The sequence below is a fragment of the Emys orbicularis genome, chromosome 1, assembly GCF_028017835.1.
Source record: "Emys orbicularis isolate rEmyOrb1 chromosome 1, rEmyOrb1.hap1, whole genome shotgun sequence".
Lineage (NCBI taxonomy): Eukaryota > Metazoa > Chordata > Testudines > Emydidae > Emys > Emys orbicularis.
The window spans coordinates 76222178-76246515 of NC_088683.1; the positions used below are offsets into that span (position 1 = coordinate 76222178).

Genomic DNA, 24338 nt, shown 5'->3' on the forward strand with positions numbered 1-24338 from the left:
GTTTTTATTTTTTTCTTAGCAACAATATTTCAAGCGTCTACACCCATTAATAGAGTGGACAATAAAGGAACATCCCTGTAAAGAGAGACAGTCAAATATTTTAGGAATTTAGTTATCTGACAGTGTCCAAACCAAACACAAAAGAAATCACAGTCCTTGTCCCCACAAGCAATCAACGAAAGGCCATGTTATTTCTGTGGGGGGTTTATGGGAGAGGCAGGTGTTCGATTGCATTGAGCTCATAGCAGAATTGGGACCTAAGAAGTCAAGCAACATTCAAGGGAAGAGAGAGGTTTAAAAAATATACAGCAAAACATAATTTTACAAAAATACCGTAATAAATGTCTGAAGTTAAAGTTATTAGCATTTTCCATTATACATCATATTTTGAAAGACGTGTAATTTTACTGTAAAAACTTGCTTACAGCGTGAAAATTTAGGCGTAAATTGTTTTGGGAGAAACTGGAGCAAAATCTGTATGACTATAAATATAATTAAAAAACAAATATGGAGGACATTTAAAACGTTTAGGTGCCTTAAAGATTACTTATTTGTGATCTGTTTTTCATAAGATACTATAATTACATACTTGTTTTGAGAGAAAAATCAAAGCCTACCAAATTCATTTGTTTATTTAAACATGGATCAATTTTGCTGTGAGTGGGTATTAAAAAGCGCAAGGAATTCTAACACAGAAAGTTACTTGAAAAGAATGTAAATTTCAGAGCCCCAAACCTGAGAAAATTCACAATTAGTGTTCAGATGTACCACAGTTGCGAGTACTTTCTGAACGGCTTAGTCTGCTCCAGGTAGAAAGCCAGAGCCCGTCTCACTTCCAGCGTGTGGAGGCGGCGCTCTTCACTGGATGCATGGGGCTTGGGGCAGAGGACCAGCAGAAAAATGTCCTGACCCATGTGATAGGCGGAGACCACCTTCGGGAGGAGCTGGACCTTATCTTTATGAAACACCATGTACGGGGGCTTGGAGGTCAGGGCCCTGAGTTCCGAGACCTGCCTAGCCGACTGTGATCGCAACCAGGAAGGCCACCTTCCACAAGAGGTGTGACCAGGAGCACGTGGCTAGCGGCTTAAACGGGGGCCCCGTGAGACAGGCCAACACCAGGTTTAGGTCCCACTGCAGGACAGAGGGCCTAATATATGGGAAGAGATGAACCAACCCCTTAAGAAATCGGCCAGTCATAGCATGGGAGAATATTGTGTGGCCCTGCACTGGCGGATGGAAGGCCGATATGGCCGCCAGGTGCACCTTGACTGACGAGGGCGCCAGGCCCTGGGCTCTAAGGTGAAGGAGGTAGCCCAGAATAAGCTGGATCGGGGCGGCCACCGGGGAAATGCCCTGCTCATCCGCCCATCTGGAAAACTGAGACCACTTTGCCAAGTAGGCTCGGCGCGTGGAAGGGCACCTACTTTCTAGAAGGACGCGCTGAACCCCTTCCTTTCCTCCCTACCTCACCATTGAGCAGCCATGCCATGAGGTGGAGTGCCGCTAAGTTGGGGTGGAGGGGGCGGCCCTGGTCCTGGGAGAGCAGGTCCGGGCGGGACGGCAACGGCCACGGTGGGGCAACTGCCAGGCTTGTGAGGGTTCCATACCAATGCTGCCTGGGCCACGCCGGGCCATCAGAAGGACCCGAGCCTTGTCCGACTTTATCTTTTCCAGGACCTTGCTGATCAGCGAGAACGGGGGAAAGGCATAGAGAAACTGGCTTGACCAGGACAGGAGGAAGGCATTGGAGATAGCGCCCCGTCCCAGCCCGCCCAGAGCAGAACCAGGGACAGCGACGGTTCTGCTGAGTCGCGAACAGGTCCACCTGGGGAGTTCCCCACACTTGGAAATGTCTGTGCACCACCTCTGGGTGAAGAGACCACTCGTGCTGAGAGGAGAAGTCCCTGTTCAAGCGATCTGCCCGCGTGTTCCGGGCACCCGGCAGATGGAAGGCCTGTAGGCAGATGTCGTGGGCTATACAAAAGTCCCACAGCCTGAGGGCTTCACAGCAGAGACTCGGGCCCCACCTTGCCTGTTGATATAGAACATCGAGGCCATGTTGTCTGTGAAAACCCCGACTACCCGGCCCTCCAGGTGCGAGTGGAAGGACATGCATATCAGCCATACCGCCCTTGACGTTTATGTGGAGGGTCAGATCCTGAGCCAACCACAGACCTTGGGTCTGAACGTTCCCCACATGGGCCCCCCATCCCAGGTCAGATGCGTCGGACACCAGTTCCAGGATGAGGACCTGCCCCTGAACGGGACCCCTTAGAGCACATTTCTCGGGGAGGACCATCACCGTAGGGAGGTGATCACTGGCTCGGGCACCATGAGGACTTTGTCCATCCTGTCCCTGGCCTGGGAGAACTCCGAGGCCAACCAGAGCTGGAGGGGCCTCATCCTGAGTCTGGCGTGATGGACCACATATGTGCACGCCGACATGTGACCCAAGAGCTGGAGGCACGCTCTGGCTGTTGTCACCGGAAACCTTGTGACCGTGTCGATGAGCCCCTTCAGGGTCTCGAACCTGTCTGGTGGGAGGGAGGCTTTGGCTGACGAGGTGTCCAGGACCACCCCGATAAATTCTATGCATTGTACCGGGACTAACATGGACTTGGTGTTGTTTACCAACAGGCCCAAAGTGGTGCACGTGGACAGAAGGAGTGCCACGTGATCCTGCACCTGCGACCGGGAGCTGCCTTTGACCAACCAGTCTCCAGATAGGGGAAGATCTGGACCCCCTGGCACCTGAGGTAGTCCACCACCACCAACATACGTTTCGTGAATATCCTGGGGGCAGTGGACAGGCCAAATGGGAGGACCATAAATTGGTAGTGTTCCTGCCCCACCGTGAAATGGAGGAAGTGTCTGTGCCCCTCGAATATATTAATGTGGAAGTACTTGTCCTGCAGATCGAGGGTGGCGTACCAGTCCCCGGGATCCAGGGAGGAGATGATGGAGGCCAGGGAGACCATGAGGAACTTGAGCTTCACCATGTACTGTTTCAGGCCTCGCAGGTCCAAGATGGGCCTGAGCCCCCCTTTGGCCTTTGGGATAAGGAAATAGCGTGAGGAGTACCTCTTGCCTTTGAACTCCCCCGGTACCGCTTCCACCGCTCCTAGGCCCAGGAGCCGCCCCATCTCCTGGTCGAGCAGAGCCTCATGCGAGGGGTCCCCCAGGAGGGACGGGGGCTGGGGGTGGTTAGGCTGGGAGGAAGTAAACTGGAGGGTGTAGCCCCGGGAAATGGTGTTGAGGACCCATCGGTCCAAGGTCAGCCGCGACCACTCCAGGAGGAAACCACACAACCGATTGGAGAAGGGAAGCTTTACTGAGGGTGGATCCCTGATGAGAACTGGCAGGGCGCTCCCGGGCGTCCCATCAAAACTGCCTTTTCCCTGCTTGCTTGCCCTTGGAGGACCCAGGCTGGGGGGCAGGCCGAGACTGCCTCTATGGGTGCCTCTTATAGTCCAGGAACTTCTTATAAGCGGTCTCGTATTTTGACTGGGTAGCCTGAGCAGGAGTCTGCTGCGGCTTAAACTTAGGTTTAGCCGGAGCCGGAACATAGAGACCCAGAGTCTGGAGAGTCGTGCGGGAGTCTTTCAGGCCATGCAGCTTTGTATCCATTTGTTCCGCAAACAGAGCTTTGCCGTCAAACGGGAGTTCCTGCAGGGAGGTCTGTGCCTTGCTGGAGCCATGACACATGGACACCGCGGAGGCCAAGGACCGCGCGGCCGTGTCCGCTGCATCCGAAGCTGCCTGCAGGGTTGCCCTGGCAGCAGCTGTGCCCTCCTCCACCAGCGCTTTGAACTCCTTCCTGTCGCGCTCCTGGAGAGAGTCCTCGAACTTGGGCAGAGAGCCCCTCAGATTGAACTCATACCAGCCCAGGAGAGCCTGGTGGTTCGCCACCCATAACTGGAAGCTCGAGGATGAATAAATTTTCCTTCCAAATGAGTCCAGCCTCCTTGAATCTTTATTTTTCAGGGTAGGGGCTGGTTGGTGTTCCCCTACGGGTACTGCTAGGGGGAAAACTTCTGGCACCAGTGCACGTGGCGAGCACGCACACCTACTGTGGAATACACATGAGCAATCACTCGAAGAAGAAATGTGCTTGGCCTACAAAAGCAACAGAGTACAGCCCTCTAGTTTACACAGTGACCCTGATATGCTGTGCTGTTAAAGTGAGGTGTTGGGGTGATGGGATTAATAATGTTTTTTTATATATTTCAGCCAGATTCAGTGCTGAAGTAAAGAGCTGGCTGGTCAGCCTTAGAGACTGAAGTTCTTTCTGGATTCCCACACTGTCCCTGATCTGGGAGCCTCTAGGGGAGTGAGAATAGTTTAGGATCTAGGTCGGGGTGGACACACTTTTTGGCCCGAGGGCCACATCTGGGTATAGAAATTGTATGGCGGGCCATGAATGCTCAGGAAATTGGGGTTGAGGTGCGGGAGGGGGTGCAGGCTCTGGCTGGGGGTGCGGGCTCCAGAAATGAGGACTTCATGGTGTGAGAGGGGGCTCCGGGCTGGGGTGGGGGGAGGTGAGGGCTCCGGCTGGGGGGTGCAGGCTCTGGGGTGGAGCTGGGGATGAAGGGTTTGGGGTGGCTCAGGGGCACAGGCTCCAGGCGGCGCTTACCTCAAGCAACTCCCGGAAGCAGCGGCATGTCCCCACTCCAGCTCCTATGTGGAGGCGTGGCCAGGCAGCTCTGCTGTGCATTGGTTCCTGGCCAATTGAAGCTGTGCTGGTGGCACTTGGGGCAGGGGCAGCATGTGGAGCGGAGCCCCCTGGCTGCCCCTATGCGAAGGAGCTGGAGGGGGGACATGCCACTGCTTCCGGGAGCCAGGTGAAGCAACCCCCAACCCTGCTCCCCGGCTGGAGCGCTGGCGCAGGGCAAGCTCCAGAACCCGCTCCCCAGTGTGAGCTCGAGGGCCCAGATTAAAATGGCAGGCAGGCCGGATACGGCCCGCGGGCCATAGTTTGCCCACCCATGATCTAGGTCCACTCAGTGCATAGCCTGACACTTCAGTGCTGATTATGAAGTTGCAACTTGTCCAGTAGGAACCAAATTGAGCCCACAATCTCCTTTCCCACAGACTGATAAGTAGCCATCCTTGGGTAACAACTTTCTGTCAGTAATGACCTTTGCTGGATTTCAATTGGCAACCCAGATGTGAAAAACTTGGTGTCCCATTTCCAATCTTCTGAGTCTGCAGGCCCTTTTAATGGGCTCCTGATAAAATTGGCTCTGGTTCTGCTTGTTTTTGTGTGTGAATTAACTTTAGATTTCTATTCAGATCAAAACACTTCATCTCTCATTTCAGAATTTGTTTAACATTCATCAAGGCAGATTTTTCTTGAGCAAATACTACATACTCATGTAAAAAAAAGCTGTAGGAACCACACCATCCTTCCAGGCAAATACTACATGGAACTCATAGACAGGGCCGGCTCCGGGCACCAGCTGAGTAAGCTGGTGCTTGGGCGGCAGATTGTTCGAGGCGGCATTCCGCCCAATCCTAGGGCGGCACGGGCGCTTTTTTTTTTTTGTTCCGTTCCGGCCGCCCTGTAGGGGGCGGTGGCGCGGAGAACCAGAGCGCCCTGCAGGGCAGTCCTCTTCCTTCCCTCCCCGCCGACCAGAGCGGAGCCCTCGCGGCAGGCGGCAGGAGGCGGCGCAGCGGGAGGGGCCGCGTGGCAGCGCCCCTGCTGTAGCCCTGGCCGCCCCCTTCTCTCTCTCTCCCACCCACTCCCTCCCCCTCCCCCGCTCCCCCAAGCCAGTCCCCCTGCACCCGTGCTCCGCTCCGGCCGCGCCGTAGGTTTTTTGTTTTTGTTTTTTGCTTTGCCGTTCTGGCCGCCCCGTTTTGTTTTTTTTTTGCTTGGGGCGGCCAAAAAGCCAGAGCCGGCCCTGCTCATAGACTCTGTGCATAACTTTCTAGATCAGATTTTGTTTAGAAGGGTGGTGGTTCATCCTATCTTGCACTGGGATAAACTGTGGGCAGGACTGAAACAGCTTTCTCGTGCCACCTACTGGCTCACATTATAATATGTAAGAAATCCCTTCAACCATGTTGATGCTTAATCTGGAAGGTTTGCAAAACTGCTCCCAATGTGATTGTCTGTTAGTATGAGTAAAGTAATATTATAGCATTAAACATTCATGCTATAACTGAATCCACATCAGCAACTTTATTTTTTCCCTCTTGTAATCATCTTTGGTGACAAAGCAGTAAATCTAATCAATATCCAAGTTTTGTTTTAAAATGCATTTACATATGGGAACAGAAAACATATTAAAAGTTTGCACCAGGGTTTTCTCAAACTTCTTCAGTATGCAGATCACATCTTAATAGAAGCTGTCTTGTGCACATGTTCCTCTCCTATTTGGAGTCAACTACATGTGGCAACTAAAACATTTGCTTACATAGAATGATGATGGAGTCTCACATTGGTGTGGACGTACAAGGATTCAGCAAATGCTATCATAGGCACCAACTCTGTGGGTGCTCCGGGGCTGGAGAACCCATGGGGAAAAATTGGTGGGTGCTCTGCACCCACCGGCAGCTCCCCGCCCCGCCCCCCCCGCTCCAGCTCACCTCCGCCTCCTCCCCTAAGCGCACCACTGCTTCCTGCTTCTCCCCCCTCCCTCCCAGCACTTGCGCCACGAAACTGCTGTTTCATGCGGTGAGGGAGGGAGGGGGGAGGAGGGGGAATGCGGCGCGCTTGGGGGAGGAGGCGGGTCTGGGGCGGGGATTTGGGGAGGGGTCCAATAGGGGCAGGGAGGGGCGGAGTTAGGGTGGGGACTTTGGGGCAGGAGTGGAGCACCCACGGGAGAAAAAAAAAAGTTGGCGCCTGTGAATGCTATAGGTGAACACATATCTGTGATGTCAGACCAATGGGAGAACTGCAGGCACGGTTACATGTGCGACAGACAAGATTGTCCATGACCATTGCAGGCTGTTGTACCCTTGCTTTGCACTGTTCATGTTTTTCACATAAAATGTTAATGCCCCTTGCTTCAAAGCTGTTAACACCAACATGGCAAATCTGCCACCATCTTTCTCTGTCATGGAGTGTTGCTTCCCAATTGTGAGGGTCAACCAGACATGCTTTCAATTATGATTTCAGTGTCTCTATACTGTTTGCACTGGCCACTATGAGAATGGGTACCTTGATTTAGCTGACCATAAAACGCAGCGTTGGGTATTCGCGAGTCAGCCATACATGAGGTAGAGGTGTCCTTTATGTGCTCCTGCCTGGAGTACACCGGAGTTGCTGGATTTGTTGGGAGAGGAGGCTGTGCAGTTGCAGCTCTGATCCAGCCATAGGAACTTTGACACCAAGAGCAGATTGCTCATGTCATGGATGAGAAGGGGCACGAAAGGGACACGCAGCAGTGCCATGCTAAGATAAAGTTGCTGAGGCAGGTGTACCAGAGAGGCCAACTGTCACTCTGGTGTGGCACTGAAAACATGCCGCTTTTACAAGGAGTTGCATGCCATGCTCACTGGCGAGCCCACCGCCACCATCCAGAGCCCCTTGGATACTTCTGGGGGACTGGAGGCAGCGGCCACTGGAGTTAACCCTGAGGACAAAGGAGGAGGAGGGTTTGGGACAGGCTCGTCCAGTGGCGTGGTGAGCCAGAACCTCTTTTTGATTCTGGAGGGGTCTAGCCAGTCTGGCTCTGGTGCACCTGAAGCAGGAGAGGGAAGCTCCGGTAAGTATTCATTTTGCTTTTATACTGCATGGTTACATGAGGTAGACGTGTTCTTTATTTTGTTACATGGTGCACTTGGGAGAAGGGATTGAAATTAGCAACACTAGGTACTGTTTGCAACTGCTTCGCATTCCCCTGTGCAGCTATGCAGTGGGGGCCTTGCAGAAAAGTTTGTTAATGCACATCAAGATCTCCTGGGAATTCTCCATAAAGACCTCTAAGAAACTTTCCTGCAATACTCTGCCAAAGGTTCCTTGGCAGAGCTGCTTTGTTTTTTCTCCTGTGGTAGGAAACTTTGCTGTGCCAATCGGCAACTACTTCTGCAGGAACCAAAGCAGCACACAGGTGAGCAGCATATGGATCCTGTCTGAAGCCGCCCACATGCAGGAGATGCATCCTTGCCTCTTTGGTTATCCTCAGTAGTGTGATTTCAGCTTCGATCACCCCTCACCTGTGGAAAACAGTGCCAGTATTCAGAATAGTGTCTGTAGGCGCTTGTACTGATCCCCTTCTGAAACCACCCAGACCCTTTGTCCCATCTTGCACCTTCTTCCCCCCCACCCCACCCCCAGCCAAACTCACCATGTTCAGTGCTCCGGCCATGCTGCGTGCTTGCCAAGGAAAAGTGAGAAAGCGGTGTATGCAACTTTTATGATTCAAGACTGAGTGCACACACAATACTGATTCTGTGTATTGTTTCTTTTGCTTCTTCAGATGTGCCCTTGAGGGCCAGCTCCTACACACTGGCGGAGGACATATTTCAAGACGTGCTGCAATCGTCTGAGCAGGCTTATAGCGAGCACAGAGCATGGAGAGTGACAGTAAATGAAAAACTAGAAATGGATATCTAGGAGAGGAGACAGGGGCAGGAGCGGATAATAAAAGGGCAGGAACAGATGATAAAGCTCATGGAGGACCAGAGACGCTCAGGTCCCAGTCGGAACACGTGTGCTTGACTCTCCCTGCAGCCCATACAAAGCTGTGTTCCATGTCCTTCCCAAACTCCCCCCAAACATTCTTTGCGTGTTCCCGGCCGGCCGCAGTACCCTTTGCACTCCACCCCTGGGGACATTTTCCATAACGGCAGCTGGACTTACACACAGCTGTGAGATCCTCATTTCAGAGTGCTACGCAGTGTCATGTCTCTTGTAAGAAATGTTAATCTGTGTATTGCTGTTTAATAAAAAATTAGTCTTACAAAGACAATTCTTTATTTGTGACCTATACACGGTGGTTGCAGCAGAAATTCATACACAGTGGTAATCAGCACATTTGCAGACTACAATTAACGCTCAGGCAGGAATCATTACAAGGATCATTCAAAGTGGAAAGTAAACAGTACCTGTCTGAAAGACACTTCATTACAGAAAGACACATTACTGGGGCTTATTGTCAAAATGCTGCTTCAAAACCTTCCTGATTTGAATAGCCCCCTGTTGAGCCCCTCTAATAGTCCTGGTACCTGGCTGCACAAAATCAGCCACCAGGCGATCCACCTCAGCGCTCCATTGAAGTAATCTGTAGTGTAGACCTACCTAAAGAGGGGTTCCTAGGTACAGAGGGCCTTGAAGGAGAGTGAATAATGGCTCAGATTGCATTAACTTTCCTCTCTGTTCCCTAAACGGTGGAGCTACATATCCCCATTCCTGCCTTTTTCCTTCTCTGCTGTGGAGTCCTGACCCTGCTGAAGGATCTCATTTGAGGAAGTTACAGGCAATTGTGTGGCAGAAGCAGCTGACTCCTCTTCCTTGCATGGGATGGGAGAGATCCAGACAGAGGCTCCGTCCACAGTGGTTGGATTGCGGGAGCAATTAGGCCCATGTAAGTCTGTTCAACTAGAGCAAATACTGACTTTTCCTTTTCTAATCCTTATTCATGTGTAGACTGTGTGGATCTTGGAACACTTTTTGATAATGCCAAGGGCCCCATGTCAGAACTGAACAATCACAGATACATAGGAACATAAGAATGGCCCCACTGAGTCAGACCAAAGGTCTATCTAACCCAGTATCCTGTCTTCCAACAGTGGCCAGTGCCAGGTGCCCCAGAGGGAATGAACAGAACAGGAAATCATCAAGTGATCCATCCTGTTGCCCATTCCCAGTTTCTGGCAAACAGAGGCTAGGGACATCATCACTGCCCATCCTGGCTAATAGCCATTGATGGGCGTATCCTCCATGAATTTATCTAGCTCTTTTTTGAACCCTGTTATAGTCTTGGCCTTCACAACATCCTCTGGCAAAGAGTTCCACAGGTTGACTGTGCGTTGTGTGAAGAAATACTTCCTTTTGTTTGTTTTAAACCTGCTGCCTATTAATTTCATTTGGTGACCCCTAGTTCTTGTATTATGAGAAGGAGTAAATAACACTTCCTTATTTACTTTCACCACACCAGTCATGATTTTATAGACCTCTATCATATGCCCCCTTAGTCATCTCTTTTCCAAGCTGAAAAGTCCCAGTTTTATTAATCTCTCCTCATATGGAAGCTGTTCCATATCCCTAATAATTTTTGTTGCCATTTTCTGTACCTTTTCCAATTCCAATATATCTTTTTTGAGATGAGGTGACCAGATCTGCACAGATGTGGGCGTACCATGGATTTGTAGAGGCAATATGATATTTTATGTCTTATCTATCCCTTTCCTAATGATTCCCAACATTCTGTTTGCTTTTTTGACTGCTGCTACACATTGAGTGGATGTTTTCAGAGAACTATCCAAAAGGGACTCCAAGATCTCTTTCTTGAGTGGTAACAGCTAATTTAAACCCCATCATTTTATATGTATAGCTGAAATTTGCCTGGCTCATTTGTGGGTTAATATTGATAGGATAGGTATTAGAGTTATAAGGAAGTGTTTAGACTCTATTAGATGCTTGTGAGTTGCTACATGCATTAATCTTACTTGTAATATCTGTATTACATAATGTACTGTAATATTTGAGTGAATATAATGTGAGCCTCATGACCGTATGAATCACCATACAGGAGAGGGGCATTAATTAGTGGGAAGAGTTGCTCTTCTATGGAAATGGTTATGCCCCTCCCAAAAGAAGAAACCCATGGATACCAGTCAGGCTACCATTGGCTCTTACAACTGGAAACTCCCCACCTGTGGATTGAGAAATTGTTAACAAAAGGTTTAAAGACTTTTATTGTTGTTCTGCTCTCCTACATGGGAAGATGAATCATGCGAGGGGACTCTTCCCATCATCTGAGTTTGCCGCTGAGAGCACATACCAGGAGGGGGATAAAAACCTCAGACAAAAGGAACTAAGGATCTTCTCTGTTGCTTGCAGGGGGCTGTGGGCAAGGAGTTTCCTAAACATAAGAAAGAGATCCCCAGCTGCTTAGCTTGGGGTAAACCTAAAGGACAAACAGAGCTTGCTGATTATAGAAACCACTATTACCTTTTAAAATTTAGGGCTGTAATTCATTCGTGTGTCCATATTCGCTTGCTTTAACATTGTAAATAATTCTCTAGTTTCCATTTCCTAATTACTAAATCTTCATATAGTTTATTACAGAATTGGCAGCAAGCATTGTCCTTGGTGTGAGCGCTAAAGTGCAATTGACCTGGGGTAAGTAACTGGTCCTTTGGGACTAGGAGTAATCTGAATATTGCTGTGATTCTTGGTGTTAAGGGACATTTATCACAGAGATACCCTGGTTTGTGTTGTCACCAGGTGAGTGTATCCAAGGGGAATGTCTTTGACTCTATTTAAGGCTGTTAATGGGCTTGAGGAGTTGGTTGGTGAAATCTAGGTTTAAAACTCATGACCAGTTTGGGGTTTGTGCTGTCAGTGTTTTACCAGTCTGCCCTGAGGTTGGTACTCACACTCTTGTGTCACTGGTGGGAGCATCAAAAACGACTCTTCAACTCCCATGACAAAAAGTAAACACATCCAAATAGTTAGGATAACCCTCATAATAGTTCTACTGCTGTACTGTGGGCTAATCACCACCAGCACTCAGCTGCTGGCTCATTTTTACTAGCCCTAGACAAAAATATGTCTGTCTGATTACTAATGATGATGGAGAGGAATGACTGGCTTAGAGGAAAGGTCTACAATTGGCTAAACTTAATACAGATATGCAAAAGTCATCCCATCAGCATTTTTAAAGTGTGGGGTCCAAGTTGTAGGAGGAGGGGTGGGTTATTTTGATTATCAGACTTGAGGGTCGGTCTCTTTCTTGCTTTTGACAGGTCCATTCCTGAGATAAGAAATTTATACCATCCACTCATTCTTCCAAGAAATGGGAAGGTAAAGTCAAATAGCTGTCAGAAAAAAGCTCCTTGCTTGAATTAATGAATGGACTTGTCAGCCGAGAAGGAACCAAACAATGAACTTCACTGCTTTGTGCATTTCAAATTCTGTCTCAGTTGCATGATATGTTGGCAATCAGAAATTAATCATCTCTGATATTAGAAAAGTGGAGAGACTTTAATCTTACCAAGGAGCCCAGTTATGGAGTCACAGATCCTGAAAACAGATGTTCAGAGGCTATTAAAGATCAATTTTTCAAAGAAAGTTAGAAAATACTCCTATGTTGTAGGGTAAGTTACCATTTTTGACTAGCTGAAGCTCCATGTGATACATAGGCAGACAATGTTTGGGTGTGAGATTCAGACTTTGATTAGTCAGTAATGTTGATTTCAATTATAAAAACCCTTCTCCAATCTAATTGTGGCCAGAAAACTACAGCCTTCTCAGTCCATTTCCACAGACATCATCCACGCCCTTTTTCACTCTAAGATGAGGCTACTGTAATGGTTCTATAATTAAAATCCATTAAGACACTGAAGCTGGTACAGAATGCAGCAGGCCACCAAGATATCTTACTGAAATCACATCACCAGGGCTCCATAATTCACAGTGACTGCCTCTTGGTTTCCTGGTAGAAACAATGGGGTTTTGTTCAAACTTTAATGATCTGGAACCTGTTGGTCCAAAAGTCTGCTTCTCCAACCTATGCTATGCTGTTGCAGTTGGAATCAGCAAGGCACTTAAGCTTGGTTTAGGAGAGGTATTCTGCATGTAGGATGCTTGACACTCAGATACATTTCCTTCCTCAATTCAGAATAGACCAAATTTACTGGCCTTCAGGGTGGTGAGCAAAGTCCCAGCTTTATGGGGAGAGTGAGGTAAGGAGAGAACAGGTCTTCGAGGCAGGATGAGAGAACTTGGATGTTGTTGCATAAAGGTTATTTGTGTTATGGAATTGAGCTGACTGGACTGGCTTTTCAGATTTCTAATTTAATAAAATATAGGTGACGGATCTTTTAATTTTCAGGGGACCTAGAGCTCCCCATTTTTCTCCTATTACTGATTAGATATGGAAAGTATGTATCCTTTAGATGAGGAAAGAACTGTTGGTTTAGGTCAGTAGTTCTCAAACTTTTGCATTGCTGACTCCTTTCTCACAGCAAGTCTCTGAGTGCGACCCCCCCCCCATAAATTAAAAACACTTTTTTTTATATTTAACACTATTATAAATGCTGGAGGAGAAGCAGTATTTAGGGGTGGAGGCTGACAGCTGGTGACCCCCCTCTAATAACCTCACAACCCCCTTAGGGGTCACAATCTTCAGTTTGAGAACCCTTGGTTTAGAGTTTGTTTGAAGTGCTGTCACCTGTTAGATGTCTAAAGTTTCTGTTTACCAAATATTATGAAGGGGAAGATGCTTTTTTCTATTAAACACTTATTTTGCAGAGTTATTTAATATTTGAAGGAATAAGCAGGCACAGCTATTGTCTAATGTTATGGCTGCAGTATATTTTAAGTGCAGAATAAAGTGTATTTAAGACTAAGTGAGAAATAGTTTGACACTTGGCTTCCCAGGAAAGAAACTGCTTCTCTTCTGCCTCCTCACCCCTTTCTCACTGTGTTTCCAGGGTGTTTTTTCAAATTAATTATTTTTTTAGCAAAAACAAACAGTGCACGTTTGTGTTTGCCTAGCTCGCTGGCATTTAACACAGGGAAGCAATGCTTTGGGAGATGGATTATGCTGCCTTGCCTAACTCTTCTTGATAAGCTTCACTAAGCTAGCAAGACAAAAGTGTAAGGGCCAGCTAAGTAAGGAGGATTGAAATAATTACAAAGTTGGAATGTGAGGCTCTGGTCCCTGCTATAATTATCCTTAGATAGAAACTTTAGACATCCAACAGGTGACCACACTTAAAAAACCCTCAAATCATAGTTTTCTCTTTTTTTCTGAAGATTAGATACGGAAAGTATGTAATCAGTAATAGCAGCAAAAAGGGGAGGTGCTGACATAAGCAAGAATAGCACAGGATTTAATCAGCATGGCAGAAGTTTTGTTTGTGTGTGTAAGTGATTCATTAGGAATGTTTTAAAATCCTATCCTGTATGCACCTTTGGGGCTGCTGTACACGACTACTCTAAACTAAAACAGAAATCAGTCTAATTTTGAGCAGGATACAGCTGCAGCTATTTGCTACCAAATCCCAGCTACTGCTCAGGCAAGCAAGACAAATGCGAAAGACATCTGCTTAATAAAGCTGACTGGAAATTTTCCAGCAAAACATTTTTGCATTAGAAAGTGCCCATTCATCAAAACCAAGATGTTTTGTGGAAACGTGTAGATTTCGACGAATCTTCCAACAGAACATTAGAAGATTTTGAAACCTGCCTGGTTTCCTATCAATTTGACTACCCAGCTCTTCAGCTGCCCAGCTGAAGGACTGCCTTGGAGTTGGGGACCCCAGGCCTTCCAGACTCTTATGCCAGTTGGCTCCATGGACTGCCTGACTTCCACAGCCTGGGAGCTAGCTCCCCTGAGAGTTTGGCAGTTGCAGGGGTTAGGTAGCCCTAGGGTCCCTGACTCTAAAGCAGGCAACATGGTGGGGCTGCCCAGAAACCAACAACACTGAAAGGCCAAGAAGCTGCTGACTGAAATTGACACAATGCTGATCAGTTTCATGGCTGCCCACTACTGAACTACAGCTATGAAACTGATCAAACGGGCCAGTTAGCAAAGACAAAAGTACCACAGGAGCCAGTTTTGGTGTTTTAAAATGAAATATTGCAGGATTTAAGTTCCATGAAAAATTGAGTTTTTGGCCTTGTTCAGATATGGAAAAAGTTTTTCTTCCAAAAACTCTATTATGGAACAAAAAATCTGTCTCCTGGCCAATTCTAGTGCTTAACAATAATACTTTCCCCTGGTATCTGTGGTTTTTGACTTAAGGTGAACAGAATCTCTCTCAAACTAGATGTTAAAACTCAGTATATGTGAGCACCCCCCCTCTTAAAAAACAAACAAACTACTTAAAATAGTGCATGCATCTGAAGAAGTGGGTATTCACCCACGAAAGCTCATGCTCCAATGCATCTGTCTATAAGGTGCCACAGGACTCTTTGCTGCTTTTACAGATCCAGACTAACGCAGCTACCCCTCTGATACTTAAAATAGGTGAATGTCATCCCTGTCCCCCCAAAAGTAGTCTAGGTATTCTCATATGAAAATGTCTGATAAATGTGAGATGTAACTAAGAGTTCTACAGAATTTCACTTTATTTAGGTTTTTTTTAAAACAAGGTAATTCTTATAGGATTTTTTTAAAAATAGCAGGAGTATTCTACTAACTGAGTTATAAAAATTATAGAAAAGTTTTATAGAATTTTTCAGTATAATTTAACTTAGAACTGAAGAATGTCTTTTTCTTAAGCCACACACAAAGGAAGTATTGCTAGATGTTCTGGAAGTAACATTCATGTCTCTCAAGTAGTACTATGTACTGATGAGAAGAAACCCCAAAAAGGCAGTTGCAGACCTTATGTTCTTAGAGTATTGGTCCCACCCTATTTAGTGGAGTTCCAGCCTTATACAACATTCCATAATACACACATTCAGTTTTGTATTGGCTGGGTACTTACATCTGGTCCAACAGTGAATTGCATCTTTAGTTTGGTGCAACAGAAAAGCTGCCTTTCCTACTTAACTTCAAAGAGATACAATTTGAAATTAAAATTGTTGCATAACTTCTGGTTTTGCAAGTGGATAAACAGGTAATAAAAGAACCAAGTTTACTATCTTCATGCTGCATCATGAAGTCACGTGTGTGGAAGCCCCAACTGAAAGAGAGGGAAATTATTCAATCCAGTAAAAATGTAGGTACCTTTTAAAGTGGCTCTCCCCTTTTCATTCAGAAGTGAATAACCTCATCCTTCCTCAGAGCAAAGTGTCAGCTAAGTATGACAAAATCAACAAGATAAAATGTATGCCATTACTAACCTTAGGCCAAGGACACACAATATGGGGCAGGGAACTCCACATTTGAACTGCTTCTAGTTCTGATAGATGGATTTGCTGCCTCTCCCTATACAGAACAGGCATAGGGGTTTAGCATACTGGCCTAGCAGATCTGAGGACACTGCCAGAAGCCTCTCTATCAAGATTCTCAACTTCTAAGATGGTGTGACAGCTGCTCCCTGCCATTTCATTCCTCTCACAACACTGTGGAGATTTCCTATGTATGATTATGCTGACCCTGTTGGAAATTAAGTAGTGTCCTCTCTATTGAATGAAAGCCTCCTGATCAAGGCTATGATAGAGACAGCAGCTCTCCCATTTGGTGGAGCCAGATTCCTGTAGTAGACATGCAGAAGACTTCTGTAGGAACAAAGTAAAAAGGAAGATCCCACGCAGTTAGCACTCTCCTTCCTTACACCCAAAGGGAGATTGGGATGAGTGGATCTACATTTGGAATTCCTGCTTGAGGGGAGACACCCTTGCTAGCCCTGATTGAGCTAGCGTGCTAAAAGCAGAGTAGCTGGGGCGGAGCAAGGCCTTCCCACCAAGTACATACCTGTGGGTCTCAGACAGGATCATATGCAGGATCCTCCTGCAGCTATACTTTTTAGCACACTATCTCAACCAGAGGGAGCACAGCACAGTATGTCTCAAGCTAGAATTTACATCTCCAGCTTGAAAGGTAGACATACCCGAAGCTCGGTATCCTCTGTTCACAGACATGTGAATGCAGGGGTCAATTGATCCCCCTCCCCATGTTTAAAGTGGTGATTTGACCCAAATACTTCTCCAATTTATAAACTGAAAACAAATAAATGCTTACCCCTTGTCTCCAAATAAGAGTACATTTGTTTTGCTTTGATCCAAACACGTTAGTGTCCCTTTTCTTTAAAAAGCAGCTGCTGCACAATGAGGTGGAATAGGGAATAAGACGACCTAGTTAGGTCTGCAATGTGGATAGAACGGACCTGGCTTTACACTCTGGAGCACAAAGCGGAGTTTTGCAGGGAAGTATGCAGCTCAGACAATGTCAATGGAGAGACGCTCTCAGTGAGATAGGAATGGATGATTTTTTGATTTGATGTAGGTGAAAGAAATGGAAACAGAAGAGAAGGGTGCGCAAAGACAGAAGGGAAAACGAATGGTGGTTAGCTGAAAACTTACCTCAGTCTTTTTTGGGTACAGAGAGGAAGTGGCAGAAGGCTGCATGGTGTGTGCGCGGGGGGGATTGGGGAAAAGCACAAAGGGTTGTTTGGGGAGGGGAACTAGAATCCAAGAGTTCCAACTTGCAGCCCTCTAGCCAAACGCCAGAGTCAGGGATTGAATCAAGAAACTGACACCCAGTCTCTTACATGCACAGACCTCCCTCCTGGCCCCTCAATTCCCTCCAATTGTGTGTTATTTATCTAGTTTGTATCCTCGTACATGGTCACTCCTTCTAAGACTCTGGTTCCGTCCTTGCTGGGTGTTATGGCCACATGAATTGGTGCCGTGGATTGTATGTGCTACCCTAAATCTCAAGCACCAGCTGTTTCCATGCATGTTCACTATTAACTCTGGCACAGCTCTCTCCCCACCCTGGAACACGTCCATTGAAAATACAAGTTACTGTTTTGAGCCAAATGAGCAAGCAGACCTCCAAAGCAGAATTATGTTTTAAGTTCTGTCATTTGCAGGTTGGGATGTGGTGTTTTGGTTAAAGTTCAGCTTTGGGGGTTTGTCTATCTACAGTAAAGTTTAGTTAGCAAAACATTTATGGGGAAATTAATTGGTGCTACAGAATAATCAATTAAATTCATCAGCTGCTCTAATAGATTCAGGGTTGTATTTTACTGTGGTAATAGCACAAAAAACTGGTTCTCAATTAAGTTCTGCATACAGACAGGTTTATGTAAAATATATAAACATTTGTCCAAGTTGTTACAGATTGCATAAATATGGCATTTTTACTGGTGCATTTACATATGTGCATGTACAATGATGTGCAAATAATCACAATTTGATTACAATCTTTGAAAAGCACTTGAACTTTGCATCCAAGTAAAGCAATGAATGAAAAAATGCCCACTGAATAATTTAAATACCAAACTCATAACATGGTTTAAAATATTCTCAGTAAAACTTTCACACATTTAAAATAGTTTTTATTCATTTTATTTGTATATGTCAAAATACATTTTTTCCAAAAGAGTGGGTTTTGCAACTAGTTTCATGCAGATACAAGGTCTGCTCAGTACTACCAATAAAATCAATATAGCACAGTAGCCGTTCGGTTTTTAGATAAAGAATAAATAATCTAAATATAAAACACTAAAATATTAGAAACACGTATTTACTCATTCACAGGCACCCAAACTTTACCAAATATAATCCAGAATATGCCTAAGTGTCTCATAACAGAACTGAACATGTTGCATCCATTCAAACTGATCAATTCTCTGCCTTTTATGTTAGCGTAAGACAATGGTGGTTCCCTATATTCAGACCCATCTCTCATACAGATCAATTATAACAAGATATCTCAAAAACTATCCTTGTACCTTTAAAATCAAGAATCCTGAGCTTGGTAGTAAGAGCATAACCTTACATCTTCAAAAAACCAATCAACAGAAAGAACATGTTCCCCTTACCAAAAAAACCAAACCAAAACAAAAATAAAACAAAAAAACAAAACACACACAAAAACCCTCCCCACCCCAATAAAACAAAACCTTTCCCCAAGAAGTAGGCAGTAGAACACAATGACCTTTTTAAATGAAGGGGTACAAATTCACATTTAATATAGTATACAATAACCAAGAATACAATAGCTACTACAAGCTTTACAATGTACAATTTATTTTAATGGCTGAACTGTTCAGTGGTATTAGGCAATAGTCTATGTGCCAATAAGATGTCATCTTGTATAGTTTAGTGAAAATATAAAAGCTGTTTGTTTCTAACAAAAGCAATCTTCACTTAAGTACTTTTTTAAAAAAAGGCCACTGAAATGTATAAAATGGTCTGAACATGATGGTGGTATCAACTCAGATGCCTTTTCACATGGCAATAACAGTGCATATAAACATTGTGAGTGTAATGGGTTAGGTTTTTCAAACGATTTAGTAACTTTACTTTGGCTAGCACAACAGTTTTGGACAGCACTCAGATAAATACAGGTATGTGAAATGTAGTGAAGCAGTTATATTTATGCAACTTTTATTATGGTGAACACTATCAAATGAAAAAATGGGAGGAACAAGGTAATAAAAGTATTTTATAGTTCAAACCTTTTGTCAAGATCGGGCTCCGTACAATGTGTAAATTCATTATACCATAAAAATCAATGAACTTTGTTAAACACACTATTCTGGAGTAGCCTAATTTGCATTAACAGACATTTGCAATAGGGAAGATATTCAAGCATGCCACGTGGTGGTCTGAAAATCAAAACAGTACACATTTATATATACAGCATCACTCAGTACCTGCTAAAATGAATGTGAAGATTACAGGATCTAACACGTTTCACTACAAACTTTTTTTTTTTTTTTTTTTTAAAGTGACCAATAAAGGCAGAAAACAGGACTTGTAAAATAATTCTAGTTTCAACTGACTTTAAAGCATCGTGTATAGGAAATAAATGCATATTGCACAAACAGTGAAAGCAAATGTTCCACCAAACATCTCTGTTCCAGGTGGTTGGACAATACAACTCTAGTTAGCAACACAAAGATGTATTTTAAAGGGTTGTGTGGTCTCTGCAAATGATAAAGCCGTGAAAACACTGTACAAGAAAAAAAACTGGTACATGAATAATTAAAAGGGAAAACACAAATCCAAACGTAGATGTAAAGAAAAAACTGAGTATAGAAAAACTATGAACTGTGGCACAACATGAGTAACTGTCTTCTGTGAGAGCTGAAAGCTTTTGTTGATGCAAAAGTGTTTATGTACAACTAAGGCTTTACTGGTTAAATATCTGAGGCATATCTGGCCTTGAACACTTTCCTTATTTGCTGTAGCTGTAAACAAGATTTCTCAGTCATTTTATCTTCTCAGCAGCTGCACTTTAACATGAAACAATGATCCTGATAAAAAGAACACAGGTAATAGGGCATTTGGCAGGATATCTGAAAATGACAGTCTCCAAGGAATCTTCCCAAGCTTCCAGTGACTGCCACATCATGGTCCACTGGAGTTACTAGATATGTGCAATACCATTTTGCTGCTGTAGTAAACCTTTTTATTTGGAAAGTTTGCTTATAACTCTGATCAAGGCCCCATTTTCATCTTTTAGCCTCTGGTTGTCTGCCTTCAAGTCTGGTAGCATCTATCAAAAAATGGAAGCATAATGGTTATTTTGCTGGTATAACCTAAAACAAAGGCAACAAAACTAGACAAGGCAGTCATCAGAAATAGAACCCTTATTCATAGAAGTTGTTTTAGTTCTTTCAGTAATAAACTGGTTTAGAGCACTTGGCCTTCTGGCATGAAACAATTAGGCTATGGAATATAATTTCTCCTTTGCTAGCACTGGATACAGTAAAATTCAGTAGCTGGAAAAAATGGCCTCATCCTGCTCTAGGTGCTTTTGTGCAAAGTCAATGTTGATTAAATTGTTTTAAAGGTTTTAATTACTTACAAGTGCACAACCGATGTTTGTGATCAATTGATTCTTACTATTCAAGAGGCCCATCTACACTAGCAGTCTGCATTATTTCATCAAGATTTAATATTAAAGCTAAGCATTTCTAGTTCTGTTTGTTTCTGCATTGGTTCCAGCTTTCCGTAATACCCAGCCTGATCAACATAAAATGCTTCAGCATGTCTACCTGTAGCACTACCTTCAATCTATGCTTTGGAGCACCCATCCCAAGTAGCAGAGTGTACATACACCCAAGAAAACTACATTAAAAGAACATTAAGGTTGCAAAGTCAAACATTCAAAAGTTAGAAAATGCCAGAATTAAGGTTACCTGGAAGGCTGGGAAATGCATAGGCACAGAGAGTTAGGAACCAACGGACGGGGGAGGGAGGGTGGACAGGCAGAGAGAGGGAGGGGGGCAGGAGCTGGGATGACAGTTGGACAGGATCAGAGAGGGAGGATGGGCTAGGATCACAAGGATCTATAACCACTACAGAGAACACTCCCCTACAGAAATTACTCTCCACATTCACCTGCTGTCAGAAAATATCTGTGAAGACACTTGGCAAACTGTGTGTCCTCACCCGACACGAAAGATAACAGCCTATTTCTGCAAACAGTTACCTCAAGCATCAGAGCTCTGTGCTTTGGATCTAAATGTCCAAACCCTGCTGATGACCCATTCAACACAATTCCAACATGATTTTTTTTGTTTGTTTAAAAAAAGTTAGCGAAGTGCACACACAACAACCCCATATGTTAAAAGAACATTAAGGCTGCAAAATCAAGCATTCAAAAGTTAGGCTGCCCACACAATGTAATTCTCCCCTCTCCCCCAGTGTGTATGTATTATGATACACACTGACTACATGATCACATCCCCCGCCCCCCTAATACCCGGCTCTTCAGTGCACAGGACAGGCCTGCCCAGGGAATGACTCACGGCTGTGTAGTGAGTTACGGTGTCTCATTTGCAGAAAAGTGAAGGTGCGTGGTGAGTGCAGCAGGACATTGCAGGAAGAGGAAAGATGCTCTCATCATGATTAAGGAACTTGAATACCACCTGGAGAACTAGAGTCTATCCTTGCCTCTGCCACAGCGTTCCTGTCTGAAGCTAAGCACACTTTAAAACCAGACTTTTCACAGATGCCCACTAATTGTGTGTGCCTCATTTTCTGGGTGTCCAAATTTTTGACCCTGGGTCTGATGTCAGAAGTGCTCAGCACTCACAGCTGCAACTTAAGTCAATGGGAGCTGAGCTTCGATCATATAAACAGCTATAAAATGCTATGGACTTTGAAAAATCAAGCCCCATGTCTCTCCACTTGGGCACCCAAAATTAGCAGGCACTTTACTATTTTGACCTTAATCTCTCTGAGCTTCAGTTCCCCAGCTGTAAAATGGGGAGAATACCCCTCATCTCAGGGGTGTGATTAATGTTTGTGAAGCACTCTTATGCTATGGTCAGAGAACCATAGAAACACCCACGAGGATATTAATAATTCTATCTTCAGATCAGGGTTTGAATGGTATGTGTTAAATCAGGCATGGGGCTGAACACTGAACAAAGGAGAAGATAAAACTTCATGGAATGAGGCAGGGGCTTTTGAGCACTTGACTTTGCAACGTTAACTCTTAATGTCTCTTTTTTTAATGCAATATTATCTCTAGTTTACTGTGGTGTATGTATTACGTGTATGGACATATCTCTGCACCACGCAATATGGTTTGTTCCGGTGTTTGTCCTATCTGGGGACCAGTGTACAGTGAAATATAGATGAAATGGCCAAAGACTACCATGCTCCTACCTTTTCTGCTGCTCAGTTTGCTCTGGGCTTCTAGACCCAGAATCCTATGGAACCTCAGTGCCCTCTGAGTGTCTGTGCTTGCGGAGGTAAGAGACTTGGTTTTATTCTTCGTATATTTGTAAAAAGAAAATTATTTTGTTTTACATAGTATTGTGTTTGCTGGCTTCTTGTTTTGAAGCTAAACAGTTTTCTCTTTAGGATCTAGAGAGCAGAAAAATGCAAGCTCAGGTGTGGAGTGAGAATGTCTCTCTGACCTATCCATGAGGCTTAGTCAATTCCGCCATGTTCCCAAACGTACTAGTCAGTCCTCAAGGCAAATTTGGGGGAGTGTGGTATGGCAGGCTGACCAGAAGGCACTAATGCACCTGAAGGAGATAAGTACCATAGAGAGCTGAGAGTTACTGGTGTGTGTATGGGGCGGGGGGGGGGCAGCTTGGTCTGTTTTCACAAAAGGTTATTTTTTTATTTTCTGTATAAATCTCTGGTGTGTGGGAGATGTGCCTCCAGCTCCACAGTCCTGTGCCAACTCACTCCTTAATGAGGGAGCTACAATTATGTATGTTAGCACACAAGAGCTTTAGCTTTTTCCCCCCTAGTGAATTTCCATCCAGATGAAAAATAACACTGTTCAAACATAAGGCTTTATCTAAATACAGTCTATTTGGTATGCAGTTACATAGTTGCCAAAAACTGTCCTTAATAGTTTTTATTCTGATGAAGCTATTTGTGCATTACTACTCAAGGGAGGAAGGAGTAATGGGTAGAGAATATATCAGCCAAATACTGAACAGGGGAGGTGACAGCACCAGTGTTCTCTATTACTGCAGTAGTAGATATGGGTATTATGGGATTGATCTGGGAGGACAAACTGAAATAGATTAGCTGCAACTCTGTGCTCCTTATGTATATGAATGCTAAAATGGTTCAACGTGAACCAGCAGAAGCAGAACAACTGACCAACATTTGCTTGCAGCTAGTGCAATCTTACTGGATTTAGAAGTTCTGGCGACATGTCCACGTACCACTTTCAATACAAAGGGGCAGATCCTCAGCTGGTATAAGTAATGAAGCTCTGACAAGTTACACCAGCTGAGGATCTGCCCCCAAACTGTTCACTAGCATTTCAGGTGCTTGAACAGGTGGTGTAAATGCCAAAATTCTCTAGTGTAGCTGAGCCTTTAGTTAACCCTTAACTATATATGTAAAGCTTCAATTCCAGTTTACTTCTCCCTGAAAAACAAGAGCATCTTTCTGTGGTCTCTTAAATAAGAAAGACCATAACATGCACTATCTATGTCTTGTTATATTATTGTGGGTAATTTTGCATAGGTCTAGTTGATGCAAAATGTCATTCAATAGTCACTAAGCACGTCTTTTAGTGGCCAAACCCAGATTTTTACAAAACCAAACCCACAGATGATTAACAGTTTTGAATAAACAAAGGTTTCAACAGACCATGCTCATGAGCATGTGTGGCCTCATACCCCAACCTCCCAATGGAAAATTTTGAGGCCTGAGGCATGTAGGCAGAACCAAAAAAAATGCATACATCCCTCCTCTTTCCTCTGGGACAGATAGAGAGAATGTGTGTGTGTGTGTAAAAATGATGATGGTGTGAGAGCCATTAGCCATAAAAAAAATTCTATTTTTAAATATATTTTCATCTGGCCCAGATCCACAGGGCTCAGAGCTTCAGCCGTGCACAGTTTTTCTATCAAGGACAAAGGGCTAGTGGACTGAAAGATTTGGCATGTGGAGAAGGGGCAGGGGAATGGGTCAAATTTTGTTTTCTCAAAGGTAGCCACCAAATGGATTTTTCACAGATGTTCCCTGTAATTGGATTTCACACAGGTATAACATCTGTAATCTTCAAATCAACACTCAGATTTCCTTTGGTTTACAGTTACAGATTTTC

General features: G+C 44.8%; 1 protein-coding gene across 1 annotated transcript in view; it reads right to left on the reverse strand.

Annotated features, from left to right (window-relative positions):
* Nucleotides 1-19529: 19529 nt before the first annotated feature.
* PPP1R12A (protein phosphatase 1 regulatory subunit 12A) overlaps nt 19530-24338 on the reverse strand; it is a 213876-nt gene continuing 209067 nt past the window's right edge. The window contains exon 25 of the mRNA XM_065423865.1: nt 19530-20300. Coding sequence (XP_065279937.1) covers nt 20214-20300 — 87 coding nt within the window. The 3' untranslated portion in view covers nt 19530-20213. The remainder of the gene's footprint in view (nt 20301-24338) is intronic.